The following is a 15,703-nucleotide window of genomic DNA, read 5'->3' as shown; positions in this document are numbered from 1 at the left end:
GCTTGGGTCAAAAGTTCATCTTTTCTCCCAAAAGCCCCGTACCCTTCTTCTCTTGAGAGTTTCTTAAAGCCCCAAAAGGAGGATGTTCAGAATGTTCAGTTTTCTACCTTCAAAGATGTTTCAATTGCTCTTACTTTCTTCTCTCCTCTTCATGCTCCGAACCCACACTACCGCACAACTCCTGGACTATTTTTGCTTAAATACAGGTAATTACACCTCTAATAGCAGATACCAGATTAACCTCAACCTCCTCCTCACTACTCTCTCGTCTAACGCAACCCGCACCGGGTTCTACAACGCCACCATTGGGCAAAGTCCTAACACAGTCAACGCTCGAGCTCGCTGCAGAGGCGATGTTACCCCCGTCGAGTGCGGGAGTTGTGTCGACACAGCGAGTCAAGATATTATTCAAGTATGCCCATACATGAAATCTTCAATTATATTCTACCACAACTGTCATTTACGCTACTCCAACCTACGGATATCCCCCACTGATAATTCCCCACGCTTTCATATGTGGAGTAACCAGAACGTCTCAAACCGAACTCGGTTTAATGAGACGTTGGGGAACTTGATGGGTAAACTAATTTCTCGAGCACTGGTAGCTTCTGCACCCCGTAATTTTGCGTTTGGACAGCTTAACTCCTCAAGCCTTCAAACAGTATACGGGCTTGTGCAGTGCGACCCAGATTTAACTGGAAATGAGTGCAGTGGATGCTTAAAAGGTGCTGTCTCTGAAATACCAACGTGCTGCGGTGGGAAGCAAGGTGGGATAGTTGTTTGGCCCAGTTGTAATTTGAGGTACTCGACTTACTCTTTCTTTGAGGCCTCACATGTAACACCAAAACAGGCTCCTCTTCAACCACCGACTCCTCTTCAACCAGTGGCTCCTCCTCCTCCTCCTCCTCCTCCTCCTCCTCCGTCATCCAACACAACTGCCTTGGGTAAGATTTTTATGTCCTCTTCACCGCAGACTTGGAATTACTTCTTTTGAGGAAATCATATCTGTACTCATTTCATTTGATTAGGGCACTCTCACTTTGTTATACACTTTTTATGGAAAACAATTCCAAAACGGGATACCGTCTAGGTAAAAACGTCGAAGGGGATAATGGCGCGAATTGCCTTTTCCAAGGATCAAATTTTCAGACAAAATGCCAATACCAAAACAGTTACCAGGAAATCGGATGCCAAAAACACTGCCAAAATTGTGGTGTTTCACTGATCTTAGCTGTCCATCTTATAGGCCTCGATTGATCTCCTATGGCCCAAAAATACAGCCAATAATGCAAGGGAAGTGATATATCGGCCCCTTTTGATTACTTGGTACACCCAGCAGCAGAATATCAATGACCGCATAGGGGCTGATGTACTTCATGTCAGAAAGATTCAATGGAGTTGATTGCCACATACACTGCTGCTGGGTGTCCCAAGCAATCAAAAGAGGTGGATATATCACTTCCCTAATGCAATCCTAACAGCCAATAATTTGTATTTTCCCTGCTCGTTTTGGCTTTTGACAACTGATTATTGGCCCAAAACCCATTATTGAATTCAAAATCATGTTTAATTTTCAGTATAATAATCGGTTTTGGACTCACAATCGGTTGTCAAAATCTAAAATCGTGAACCTATGGATATAGATTGTTTTTATCCATCCAAGTTCATGAACCAAAAATACAAATTATTTTACAGGGATTTGGAAGACAATTTTGCACAAAGCCATTTCACTGCTGACTTTTGCACCAGAGAACAACCACACAGACTTAATTTCTTAGTATATTTTGTCTTATTAAAAGGGGCGTCGATATTTTCCGCCCCCTGCAGTACACATTCACCCCCTTACAACGTGAACAGTGGGCAACTTTAACGCTTTTTTTTACCCCAGATCACGTTAAAAAGGGGGGGGGGGGGCAGTGTATCAATGACTGCAGAGGGGGTAATGCACTTACTGTCAGTTGGGTGTCCCATGTGATGAAAAGGGGCGCATTAGACACGTTTCATCTAGATTGCACTCCTTCATAGATGGCTTCTATAACTTCTTTAACATTAACCATGTCTTTTGATAATTAAAGTAAGCAAATTGTTATGATCTTTGTTATTCCTATTTTGAGCCCTTGATATATTGCTCCACTGCAAAATCAGTTTTATATCTAAATGGAAAATATTGTTTGTTTAGGAAGCAACCGAAATTCATCTGAGACCATTATTGCTATTGTTGTTCCACTAGTTGCTGTGGTGGTGCTCCTCCCTGCCATCATCTGCATTTGTGTACTAAGGAAGAAGGCAAAGACAACAACAGCTGGTAAATAACCATGACTTCATCATTACTATATTAGAGAAAAACTGCATTCTTCCAAATTTAATGGAATTATTCATGTTGCTACGAACTCGAGAAGATCAAACAGCTAGTCCTTTGGGCCTTCAATTATCCATGAAAACAAGTTCATAACTTTTAAGAGAGTAATTCATTACATTTGTTGCGTAATTATAAAAATGGGTACTTGTCCTTTTGTTACGTGCCTAAATAGCCGTAACGCAAATAAACAAAATAAAAAAGACATAAAGGAGGAGAGGTTGATTTGAGGCAACCGGACCTCTTAACGGCTCAATTCGAGAGGAGCCATGACTCTCCAAAACAAAGTTTCCTTTGCTGCTGTAGAATTCTTCTTCTTTTTCATTTCATTGAATTGCTACTATATAAATACAAGCAAGAGGGAGTGCCACATCACAAGCACACTTACCCACTAACAACAAACATCATAAATAACTAACTCCCACTACCCTAGACACATTAGCCATAACTAACTCCCACTACCCTAGACAGATTAGCCATAACTAACAGTCATTACACTAAAACACACACCCACTATTATGCACTAACTAACCCCACATACATCATAAGAAAATACACATAACACCTTTACTAACAAATTCTGTTGAATACACCTCCCGCTTATCCTCCTTCCTAACAAATTATTTTGAGTACATCTCTTGGGTTAGGGCCTTTCCAAGCTTCCAATTTATTTTGGCAAATGATTTATGGCGAGGTTGGTCCGAGGTATGCCCCAGCAGTGAGCATAGGCTGGTTTTTTTTTTTTGAAAATTTAAAGGTGGTGGTCTAATTGAGTCCAGCCCTGAGGGCACTATTGGGAACGACCCTCGTGAGTGAGCTCGGCAGCATAGGCTGGTTATTGCAAAGGCATGGGAGCCTCCAACTTGTGGACACTTTAAATTAAACATTGATGGATTTAGCCAAGAGACCCCGGGTCGGCGGGTGTAGGCGGGCTACTTAGAGATCACAGTGGTGAAACAATATGAGCTTTCTCAGGCCTCATTGGGGTTTCATATTCCACTAAGACAGAGATTAGAGCGGTTCATTAATGCACTAGGATGATTGAGCCCGGTGTTCTGAATCAGGTTAAAATGGAGGGAGACTCCCTGAATGTGATAAATTAGGTGAAGGGGTGTCTCTCCCATCCTTGGAGGTTAGCCCATTCGATTGAAGAGATTTTGGATCATGTGGGTGGATCCTCTGTCTCTTTTCATCACGAAAGAAGATTGGCAAATAGTGAGGCCGGTAAGCTAGCTAGGCGGGGAGCTTCTAGAGGCTTTAAAAATCTTTGATTTCCTTCTCCCTTGGTCTTGTATTCTTTTTTTTTTTTCTTTTATTCTTTTGTTCTTTGTTTTTTCTCCTTTTGTGCCTTTGTTCCCAATCTTCTCAGTTGGCGGAGCGCTCTCAGGCTTCCTTTTTGCTTGATGTAATTCTTTTCTGTTAAAAAAAATCAGTTGAATCCATTTTTTGTTATTTGTTACTCTGTGAAGATGGAAAAGAAACTATTGAGTTCTTGCAATTTTCATTGCCTACAATTAGAGCTGCCACTGAGAACTTCGCAGAAGCAAATAAGCTTGGACAAGGTGGATTTGGTGCCGTTTTTAAGGTATTTACATCTTGCCATACTGACAAAACTAAAAATTGAATAGAGCAAAGATACTTCAATTAAAAGGGATTTGCTAGCGTCCATCGTAGAAGGCATTTCGCAGATGGTCTATTGCATCTGACAGCAGCCACCTGGTGAATGAAGACAAAATCTGCTGAAAAGTGAGCCTATGTGGCTGCTGTCAGATGCAACAGCCCATCCGTGAAATGCCTTCTGCGATGGACGCTAGGAAATCCCCAATTAATGTATTACTATATTTTTTTGCGATACTGTTTCAATAATTTGGAATGAATTATGTAGGGAAATTTCTTGGTTCCTTTTCTATATATTTGCAGGGAAGGCTATCGGACGGACATGAAATAGCCGTGAAAAGGCTCTCTAGAAACTCAAGGCAAGGTGTCGAAGAGTTCAAGAATGAGGTAGCATTAGTTGCTAAGCTTCAACATAGGAATCTTGTTAGACTCTTGGGTTATTGCGTGGAAGCAGAGGAAAAGATATTGGTCTATGAATACGTCCCCAACAAAAGCCTGGATTATTTTCTATTTGGTTTGTCCCTACTTTCATATATAGCAGTTCTCTATATATTGGAATGATTATCATTTGATGAATAATATCTGTCCCTCTTGTGGTATAAGGAAAGTCTCTTCGCCATATTTTCCTTTTAGTTCTCATATAAAAAATATCTATTTTTCCGCTTAGGTATGCCATAATTTCTTGTTTGTATATGCTCTGCATTAGAGACCGAAGAGAAACCGTGTTTGGAAATCATGTTTACAAAGATTGATATAGTAGTGTTTTCCATAGTCACAAGAAACTTCCGACTTTGGGAAAGACAAGTCCCTTTTTTCACTACAAATATCCATTTCGATCTTAACGTTGAAGAAACCCAAATCCTTGTGAAGTCTCCGTACAACAAGAGACTCAACATCGCTGTGAAAATCTCCAAGAAGAACGCTCCAAACCCTAGGCTTTGATCCTGATGTAGATCTGGTTAGAGTTCTTGCTAGATGCAAGATCTAACTCAAATAACATGGATTAACCCTCTTCTAATTCTTGATTCAAAAGAAACTCAAATGAATCTAAAGCTAACGACAGATCTAGGTCAGATTTGGTATAAGCAAAGGAAAAGATTCAAATTAACTCTTGGATCTATGACTTATGTAGAAGAAAAGAGAAAAAAAAAACTCATTGGACTGTAAAAGGAAGGAAAAAGACTATAGGAAGAAGAAGGATTTTATAATAGGTCTGTAACAAGAGGTACATGAGGTCCTCACCTGAACTAACAGGGAAGAAGATGAGAAAGAAGAGAGCCTTCTGCTACAGGAGCTCCTCCTTCAAAATCCATAACTCCGTCTCACTATTACAGAATCCCAAATCACTTTCTGAACTGAAATTACCAGCAAGAGAAAAATTGCAAACAATGCCAAGGAAAATTCGTCCCATCTTCTCCTCCTCCCCCCCTATTTATAGGTGAGGGCTGGGGTATTGAGGCCCATCAAGCTTGCTAGATGGCTGCCACTTGTCAGCTTGTGGTCTCACTACAAAGACCCCTCAAATGCAATCAAATTACATCCCTAGCCTCACTACAAATGCCACTCAATGTTTCAAACAATTACATCACATGCCAACACCTACAAGCTATGTACAAATGTACAAAAACAAGCATCCCTTCTCTACAGACTTACCACTCTGTTTCCTCTCTTGGCTGCCTTGTCCTTCAACCTTTCCGATCGCCTTAGAATTTTTGGATGATCTAATCTTTGCATAATCTTCTCCTCTGCCTGTACAGCCATGTCGGATGTGGGGTCAAGAGTAGGATCCACATCAGATCCCACACAAAAGCCCCAAAAAAGAGCACACAAAGAAACCCTAGTTTCTTTCTTTTGCTTCTTCTTCTTCTCTCTCTCTCTCTCTCTCTCTCTCTCTCTCTCTCTCTCTCTCTCTCTCTCTCTTTTCTTCTTTCTATTTACGTTTTCTCTCTTTTAACGTTTTGAGAAAAACGTCACGCGCACACACACACACGGCTCTGTCTCTCCCACTTTCCCTCCTATTTCAATAGGATATCTGATGTGGGTGTGGGGCCTTCATGGGCTGGACCCCATAACATTTTTCAAACATTTCGTACACGTTTTGTTAGGTGAATATTTTCTCCTTTTGATAATGTCGAAGGATCATATTTGAAAAAAAAATGTATTTAAAACTTGAAAACTCATTTTAAGTTTCAAATAAAAATTATGTGGATCTTTTTCCAAAAGGTTAAACATTAAATAAACATGAATAAAACATGATAAATTGTACGTTCCGAAAACTTATGATTCTAATTAGACACAAAGTCGTACATTCCTAAAACTTATAATTCTAATTAGACACAAAGTCTTCTTTTCTACTTGTAATTTGTACCAATATTAGCTTTTCATCCCTAACCTACTAGAAACGTGCTCTTTCTGTGCACTTCTCATTGGCTTCCAATGAGGCTTATCACATATTTCATGTTAACTTCTAATGATGTGTCCCACCCATTTTCACTCAATTATCTTTTGAAATTTTCGCTTCTCGCACTCGCTTCCCATCCTGGCAACTATGGTTTTATTCACAAGAGAAAAAAATGAAACCCATGATCTTTCAACCTGGCCCTTTTCAGATGTTATGTCTATTTTTTTAGGAGTTCTACTTCTTTAACATTGCTTAACTAGAAAACCTTAGTTCTAAAAATAATGCAATGACCCTTTGAAGAAATAGTTCATTTTTCAGAACCATGGAACAGTGGTAACCAAATACATGTTACTGATTTGTATGCATGTTAGAAGAATTACTTGCTAAATTCATTTGCATTCCAAATTGACCATTATTTGGATGTGTGTACAGATCCAACTAAAAGGGCACAACTGGATTGGCAAAAGAGATACAAAATCATAGAAAGGATTGCTCGGGGCCTTCTTTATCTTCATGAAGATTCCCGACTAAGGATTATTCATCGAGATCTCAAAGCTAGCAATGTTTTGCTCGATGGGGAGATGCATGCCAAAATCTCGGATTTTGGCATGGCAAAGATTTTTGGAATAGACCAAACTCATGGAAACACGAAAAAAATCGCTGGGACGTAGTAAGCTTTCAGTCCTTGCCTCTCTTATTTCCTTCATCAACTGAACTTATTGCAGGAGATCCAAAGCTCCTCAAAATTTTGTTGGAACTCTATGCGAACCATTTAAGAATCCAAATGATTTGTCCTACAGTAAGTTATTTTAGTTAAATTTGAAGTCATTTGAGTAATACAACAACTTGATATTTATTCTTAGTGCCTTTGGCTTCAAGGAAACACGTTTCTTCTCTTGAATCTCCTCCATCTAGTTGGTTTCATTTCAACAAATTTCACAATAATGAAATCTAATTATTTATACAAATATGGTAAAATTAAAATCAACATAATTGAAAAAGATCTTTTATTGATGACAACTTGCAGTGGATACATGTCCCCAGAGTATGCAATGTTCGGACAATTTTCTGTTAAATCAGATGTGTTTAGCTTTGGTATTTTACTTCTTGAGATTGTCAGCGGTCAGAGGAACAGTAATTTCTATGAATCAGATCATGTGGAGAACCTACCAAGCTATGTAAGTAGGATTTTTAATCTTTTCTTGTTAGACAGTGTTAAAGTATATAAATAACGCCTTTCTCCAACAGCGTAACCTTTTAGAGAAGTTGTTAAGTTAACATACAGTAAGCTTTTGGAGAAATTGGTAAGTTAACAGACAGTAATGTGGCGAATTCTGTTCTAAACATTAGAACATTTTCCCTTCATCCAAAGTTTTGGAGAACATTATCTATGTTCATAAGTTGATGCATGTCTATGAATTTCCACAGGCATGGAGACTCTGGAAAGGAGGAACAATTTTGGAGCTAGTAGATTCTTCATTGAGGGAATGCTGTCCGGAAAGTGAAGTGACGAGATGCATCCACATTGGGTTATTATGTGTTCAAGAAGATGTAACTGATAGACCAGCCATCTCAAAAGTAGTTTTGATGCTGAACAGCAGAGTAAGACTCCCAGCACCATCACCACCTGCATTTTTTGTGCCTAGTAGAATGGATTTGTACTCCAGTGATTCACGGGCAACTGATGATTCTCGAACACCCTTGTGTACAAATGAAGTGTCAGTCTCTGAATTAGAGCCTCGGTAGCGTCATTGGAACATAAAGGACTACCATATTTATGTATAAAAAAAGAAGGCAACTGAGATCTGCACTACCATGTTTTAATGATAGGACAAACTAACCTTGTCCTTTATTATTTAAGTACCTGTCAAAAGCTATTACAATTCCAAAATAAGTTCTCCCCAGTCAATTAAAACAGAAAGGACAAGGTGAGTTCGAGTGCAAATATTAGTAGCCAAAAGGATATTGTCTGTTGAGAGTCATCACCGACTCTCTCATGTTGCCGGAGAGGACGAGCGGGCATGGCGCCGTGCGGCCCACACGGATATACATATCCTAGTTAAACTAGGAATCCTAGTTTGCTTAGGAGGTACACTAGCTTTAGGACTTATTTTGTGGTTTGAGATAGAATAGAGTCGAATCCTAGTTAGATTAGGAGAGATGTGTGGCTGTTTTGTAGTTAGAACAGGAGTTGTTTTGTGGTGGAGTCCGGTTGAAATAGGAGTCTGCTATATGGTTGCTTTAGAATAGGACTTTTATATGATTGGTTAATTTGATTAGGAGTTAGAGTCCTAGATGGTTTCTTAGTATTTTTATTTATAAAAGAGGCATGAGTGCCGAAACGATATATATGCAGAGAGAAGAGATTCAACGTTTGTGTGTGAGACAGTTGAGAGAAAGGATACGTGAAAACATTACAGTGAGCAAGGTGAAGCTTGCGTACGGTTTGTGTGGTTTTACTTTAATAAGAATATTTAAAGGTCCCCCCCCCCCCCCCCCCCCTCTCTCCCTCTCTCTCTCTCTCTCTCTCTCTCTGTGATTTGTGGGTGTTTTATTTTAGCTTCTTGCAGTGATCTCTTTATTAAACAAGGTATCAAAGCTTTGTGTCTTTGATCCTTGTTTTCTACAAGTGGTATCAAAGCATCTAGTGCTTTGATCTCTCGATTTTCTACAAGTGGTATCCGAGCCACCGGTCTGGCATTGGTGTACGGGCGTTCGTTTCATCTGTTAGGGACGGTGAAAGATCGTCAAAGAAGCCACTAGCATGGGACTAGTGAACGAAAGCCAAAGGAAGAAAATCAAGCCTCTAGGGACGAGATCCCATACGTTTGCGCTCAGGGATCAGAAGTAGAAGTTGTAGATCTGGGATCCAACTTCAAGTTTGTCACTCGTCAGAAGCTTTGATCAAAGAGATGGATTTTACGAATTCCGTCAACGGAATTGAGAAGTTGAATAATTCAAATTATTCATATTGGAAATCTTGCATAGAGTTGTATCTCCAAGGGCAAGATTTATGGGAGATAGTAAACAGTGCAGAAACCACTTCTCCTAGTGGAGGTGTCGAAACCTTTCAAAGACAAACGACGCTAGACTCCAGATGCTTGAGGATGAGATAAGCTCCGTATCTCAAGGGAATATGACGATTCCCAAGTATTTCATGAAGGTGAAAAAGATTTGTTATGAAATATCGCAACTCGACGAAGAGTCCAGAATTTCGGAGACACGGATGCGGAGGATTATTATTCGGGGATTAAAATCCTAGTATAGTGGTTTTATCACAGCAATCCAAGGATGGCCAACTCAATCAACGCTAGTGGAATTGGAGAGTCTCTTGGCAAATCAAGAGAGTCTAGCATCAGATGGCTAAAACTACGATAAAGGAGAACAAGGAGGTTCTCTTCACTGGGTAATGAAGAAAATTCCAAAATTCCAAGAATCAGAAAGGCAAGCCAAAGGCCAGATCAGATCAAAGAGGAGAAAGTTCTGACCTAGGGGAAGCCTCAAGACGTCGTGGTTATGAGAAATAACCACGAAATAAGGGCCACTTTGCCAGAGATTGTCGTGCACCAAAGAAGAATGAGGAAGGTAATTCTGCAAACATCTGAAGACTCCCAAGAGGTTGATAGCAACGAGGAGTGGTGTTCTCTTCTCTCCATCGCCGAAGAGCAAACCGATAAGTGTGAAGTTGCTCTTACGACTATAGAGGTCGTGGATGTCGCTAGTTCGGCGGACACAAACAAAGGTAACCGAATAAACTATTCTAGAGATTGGATAGTTGATTCGGGATGTTCGACTCATATGACCGGTGATGAGCAGAAGTTTGTGACAAAGACCGAATACAAAGGTAGTCGAATGGTGGTAACAACGAATGATGCGAAATTGCCTATTACCCACATACTTAATGTTTCCCGATCTAGTGGAGAGCTCGATTTATTGAAGGATGTTTACCATGGTCCAGACATGAAGGTGAACTTAATGTTTGTATCTCAGTTTACGAGAGCAGGAATTATATTCTCTTTGGCTCAGATGATGTGAAGATCTTCAAGGAATTACGTATTTTGGGTACTCTTATGGAGGGAGAAAGAGTAGACTTAGTCTATGTGATGTCGGCTCACGAAACGTATGTACACAGAACCCGAAAGAACGAGACTGCAGATTTATGGCATGCGAGATTGGCGCATGTTGGGTACTCAAAGCTGAAGGTGATGATGAAAAAGCAATTTGTGAAGGGATTTTATGATCTAGAGATTCGACATGACACGGTGTGTGCCGGGTGTCTATATGGAAAGGCGCATCAACTTCCATATACTAATTCAATGTTTCAAGTGAAGAAGCCGCTCAAGCTAGTGTACTCAGACGTTTTTGGGAAAGTGAGAACACTATCAATTGGAGGTATGAATTATTTGCTTACATTCATTGATGATTTCTCAGGTTTTGTATGGGTTTATTTTCTCAAAGAAAAATCAGAAGTTTTTTAAAAGTTCAAAGAGTTCCAAGAACAGGTGGAGACTAATCTTGGTTGCAAGATCAAGTGCTTGAGAACCGATAACGGTGGCGAGTACACATCGAACAAATTCTCAACTTACTTATGTAAGCACGGGATTTGTAGGCAGCTCACGTGTCCTGAAACACGTTAGCAGAATGGGGTGGCCGAGAGAAAGAATCGACATTTGGCAGAAGTTTCACGGAGTATGATGAATGCGAAGAATGTACCGTCTCGGTTTTGGGCCGAGTGTATGAAAACTGCCGCTTATGTGACGAATTGTCTTCGAGAGCCGAAGCTTGGGTTTATCTCATCATATGAGAAGTTGTATGGTATCAAACCCACTGTAAGTTATTTCAGAGTTTTTGGTTCAATTTGTTATGTGTTTGTACCTGACTATCTGCGCAACAAGTTTGACAAAAAGGCACTTCGGTGTGTCTTTACCAGGTACAACCCTGAAAGAAATTGCTGGAGATGTGTGAACCAGAAACTGGACGTGTGTACGTTTCAAGAAACGTGGTGTTTGACGAAGCTTCATCATGGTGGTTTTCTGATCGAGTTATTCTTCCAGATAGTCCAGAGTTAGAGACTAGTCTGCAAGAGAAGTTAAACATGGATTTTCTAGGAGGAGATGGTGTCGAATTGATGAAACCTAAGGAGGAGGTGGTGAGTAGAAAAGAGAGCCCTAAAAGTCCAAAGCAACGGAGTCCAGTATGAAAAACTGGTGTTCATGAGACAAAACCAAATGAAGAGATGAGACCATTTCAAGTGGAGGAACATTGAAGTGATCAAGCCTAGAAGATCCTCGCGGAGACGGAAGCCAAATCCAAAGTTTGCAGACGCGGCATATGTAGAAACATCAGAGGGTGAAGTCGGTATTTCAGAACCGATGCCTTTGAAGTAGTTTGCAAAGGAACTTGGCGTGACCTGTAGAGAGTCAGCGTTGAAGGGGAGTGTTGAGAGTCATCACCGACTCTCTACATGTTTGCCGGAGGGGACGGGCCGGCATGGTGCGGTGCGGCCCACACGGATATACATATCCTATTTAAACTAGGAATCCTAGTTTGGTTAGGAGGTACACTAGCTTTAGGACTTATTTTGTTGTTTGAGATAGAACAGAGTCGAATCCTAGTTAGATTAGGAGAGATGTGTGGCTGTTTTGTAGTTAGAATAGGAGTTGTTTTGTGGTGGAGTCCGGTTGAAATAGGAGTCTGCTATATGGTTGCTTTAGAATAGGACTTTAATATGATTGGTTAATTTGTTAAGGAGTTAGAGTCCTAGATGGTTTCTTAGTATTTTATTTATAAAAGGGGCATGAGTGCCGAAACGATATATATGCAGAGAGAAGAGATTCAACGTTTGTGTGTGAGACAGTTGAGAGAAAGGATATGTGAAAACATTACAGTCAGCAAGGTGAAGCTTGTGTAAGGTTTGTGTGGTTTTACTTTAATAAGGATATTTAAAGGTCTCTCTCTCCATCTCTTTGTGTGATTTGTGGGGTTTTTTTTTTAGCTTCTTGATGTGATTTGTGGGGTTTTGAACTACTGAAGTGCCTCCGAACAGAACCTAGCATTGCCCATTCGTGTTGATTTAACTAGTAAAAAACCATTTTAGAATTGCCTCTGAACAGAACCTAGCATTGCCTATGGAGAGCAGAGAGCAGTGTAACCAAAAGAAAAAGAAGGAAACAGAGAAGAAGAGAAAGTGTAAGGTGAATCGGGCGTTTCGGCCACTACAATAGGCCCTCGTTCTTGGAAAGTGCCTCTATACCACAATTCCTCGAATTGAATTGTTTTAACAATCTGCAGAGACTGGTAGTACATTCTCTAGATTATCCTGCAGTCTTTTAGGAAATTCTAAGAATTAAAGCAGTAGAATTTCCAATTGAATATGACCATGGATCATCCTTTCTTTAATCATTTGTTTAGAGGCAATTGATTAAAAAATAAAGATGATCTCCTGGTAGGTTAGATAGTCTAGATTATCCTGAAGCCTTTTGGGCAATTCTAATAAGTAATAGAGTTGTGGAATTTCCAATTGAATATGACACTGATAATCCTTTCTTTAATCTTGTGTTTAGAGGCAATTGATTTGGCAATAAAGATCATCCGCTGGTGAGTTATACTGTCTAGATTATCCTGAAGTATTTTGGGCATTTCTAATACGCATTAGAGTAGTGGAATTTCATTGAATATGACAATTGATCATCCTTTCTTTAATCATTTGTTTAGAGGCAATTTATTAACCAAAAAAAGATAAAATGAATGATGCAATTTTATAATCTGGCCAATGGACTAATATGGCCTACACACCTAGGCATCCTTGGTTCAAATATAAAATGGAGATTGGAGCAGGAATTACTCCCTCAAATATCATCCCATCTTTTTATTTATTCTTGATGCCTTGCGATGTATCCTCTATCTCAGCCAAGGTATGGAAATTTCATTGTCCATCTAGAGTTTGTATCTTTGGATGGGCGGTTTGTCGCGATCGGATTCATACGATTAACTTCCTTAGGAAGTAAGTTATGTTGCTTGTGGACCATTGCCCCCTATGCTTGGATGATGGTGAATCTGTGGGTCATTTCTTCATGCAGTGTTCCTTTTCTCGTCAGATATGGAGCTATATACTTCTGAGGTTTGGCATATCTTGAATTTTTCCTTTATCTATTCCGGATTTGATGCATCAGTGGGAGTTTGTGCCGTGGAGAAAGAAAGAAAAATTGTTGTGGAAAATTTGTTTGCTTGCAACATGGTGGGTAAATTTGGAAAGAGAGAAATTCTAGAGTTTTTGAGGGGGTTGCTAAATCTCCGTACTGGCTATATATGAAAATTATCGCCCTCTCTATATCGTGGGCAAGATGTCTTTCGGCATTCCGATTCGTTTCGGCCTTTGACTTATGGGAGGGGTGGAGAGAAGTTTGCTTTAGTAGGGAGGCTAGGTCTCGGATTGCTCAGCAGTGGGACGCTCCTCCTATTGGGATGTTCAAAATTAACTTCGATGGATCGAGTTTTGGGAACCCGGGCCCAGCTGGGGTAGGTGGGTTATGTCGTGATGATTGCAGCGAAGTTGTGTGAGCTTATTCTGGCCCTCTTGGGGTATGTGATGCCTCGGAGGCCGAGGTAAAGGTGGTATATCATGGTATTAAAATACTTGATAGAGAGAGCATGGATCACATTATTGTGGAGGGCGATTCACTCAATGTAATTCGATGGTTGAAGGGGGCGGTGTTGCCTCCTTGGAGATTTTCGTCTATCTTTGATGAAATAGATGATCTAATTTCGAGCTCTGCTATTGTTTTCAATCTTGTGCGGAGATCTGCCAATGGGGAGGCGGATTCTTTGGCTAGAGGTGAGGTTAGTCGTATGACATTGGAGTGGGTTGACTTGTCCTCCTCGGCCCGCTCCCTCATCTAAGGAAATCATTCTACCATTTCAAAAAATATATATATATATCGTCCCATCTTTCTGTTTTCTCTTTCACGAAAGAATAGACAACTATAGTCCGGTCACTATCGCGTTTATTACATCTCCATGACCTCTTCCATTTTTGTCTCCAATCCATCTTACTTTTCCTCCAGGGAGGCTTGACTATAAATCCCACACCGCATGGCTGTGCCTTGGCCACGTATATAGTGGCTGTTATATTTACTCTTCAGATTTTTCTCTCGCTAACGATGCTATGAGAGCCCTAAGCATGAGACGCGACATGATATGCACCCTTTTAATTAGTACGTATGATCTAGGGGTGTAGATGAATATGACCTGAAAATCTTGAGTCATTTTCAAGTTGGTTCTCAGATATAGGGTTCCGATCATGCTGAGATCATCTGAGTGGGCGCAATTCGTGCGTCTCATAAGTATCTTACAGAATGAGCATCTCACAGTATCTCATCCCTTTTTTTTCTCTCAAAGAAAAGATTTTATTACCAACGCGGAGACACTAGTTTCCTCATTTTTGTTTCCTGATTTTTAGCCACTTGATCGCCTGCCGTACCCCCTCTCGCTACTTGAAGACGGTAGTTTATTAAAAAAAATTCATGGTAGCCAGGGGCGGAGGCACATAGAGCTTGAGGGGGGCCATGGCCCCCCCATGACTTGCTAAATTCTTTTATATCGTGCATGGCTATGCATGCATGCCAAGCTAGTTTAGTGGCCATGCCCCCCCCCCCCCCAATGACCGATGAAGACAAGTGTAAGTCAATCTGCCCCCCCCCCCCCCCCCCCCCCCCAACTGTAAATTCCTAGGCAAACGTGCCCTAAAGATCAACTAATTGATGCAATATTATAACATGGCCAATGGACTGATACGATGTACATACCTAGGCAATGCTGGTTCATATAAAATGTAGATTGTAGCAGGCCATCTACATCAATCCTAGGAATTATTTTCTCAAATATCATCAAAGCTTAGGCCACATCTGCCGGCCAAGATTTTTTTTTATTCGAGATAAATCAATGTCTCCAAGCGGTGACAGAGGGGTAGGGCAGTGCGGGAAGGAGAGATTTGAGAAGGCACAATGGAGGTTAGCCTGTGAAGTAGCTAAAAATCTGGAAAAAGTAAATTGTATTTTGAGTTGTGTTTTTTGTTTCCTGATTTTTAGCCACTTCTAGTCACTTATAAACACTAGTTTACTGATTTTTGTTTCCTGAATTTTTAGCCACTTCATCCTCATCTTGAATTGGAGACGGGGGTTTATTACCAACCAACAAAAATTCATGGTAGCCAAGCGTGTCCTAGCCGTATTTCACTTTCACGAAAGAATAGACAGCTTTAGTCTTTACTACATTTCCATGACCTCTTCCTAACTTCCTTTTCCTCTCCAATCCATCATTAGTTTTTTCTA

The 15,703-nt window shown here is 40.4% G+C and overlaps 1 protein-coding gene across 4 annotated transcripts; it reads left to right on the top strand.

Moving 5' to 3' along the window:
* On the top strand, positions 1-8,239 carry LOC143884009 (cysteine-rich receptor-like protein kinase 15). 4 transcript variants are annotated; one of them, XM_077387359.1, is made up of 7 exons: positions 3-944; positions 2,231-2,305; positions 3,826-3,941; positions 4,277-4,487; positions 6,807-7,044; positions 7,402-7,552; positions 7,803-8,239. In XM_077387359.1, exons 1-7 carry the CDS (start codon positions 83-85, stop codon positions 8,118-8,120), a joined length of 1,971 nt encoding a protein of 656 aa, XP_077243474.1. In that variant the 5' UTR covers positions 3-82; the 3' UTR covers positions 8,121-8,239. The 4 variants fall into 4 exon arrangements, with proteins under 4 accessions (XP_077243476.1, XP_077243475.1, XP_077243474.1 ...); XM_077387358.1 differs by having other exon boundaries at positions 2,180-2,305; XM_077387361.1 differs by lacking the exons at positions 3,826-3,941; positions 4,277-4,487 and having other exon boundaries at positions 1-944.
* Positions 8,240-15,703: the final 7,464 nt, after the last annotated feature.

Source organism: Tasmannia lanceolata, unplaced genomic scaffold (assembly GCF_043159265.1).
Source record: "Tasmannia lanceolata isolate RefF3 unplaced genomic scaffold, GAP_Taslan_0.1 ptg000008l, whole genome shotgun sequence".
Taxonomy (NCBI): domain Eukaryota; kingdom Viridiplantae; phylum Streptophyta; class Magnoliopsida; order Canellales; family Winteraceae; genus Tasmannia; species Tasmannia lanceolata.
Note: the sequence above shows the minus strand (reverse complement) of the source record. Positions and strands in the feature narration are given on the sequence as shown.

Excerpts from the sequence above, each read along its gene's own strand:
- LOC143884009 (XM_077387358.1), top strand. The coding sequence starts at position 83 with ATGTTCAGAATGTTCAGTTTTCTACCTTCAAAGATGTTTCAATTGCTC. Across the intron at positions 7,045-7,401 it reads AAAAAAATCGCTGGGACGTA|TGGATACATGTCCCCAGAGT; the intron begins GTAAGCTTTCAG and ends GACAACTTGCAG. Across the intron at positions 7,553-7,802 it reads TGGAGAACCTACCAAGCTAT|GCATGGAGACTCTGGAAAGG; the intron begins GTAAGTAGGATT and ends GAATTTCCACAG.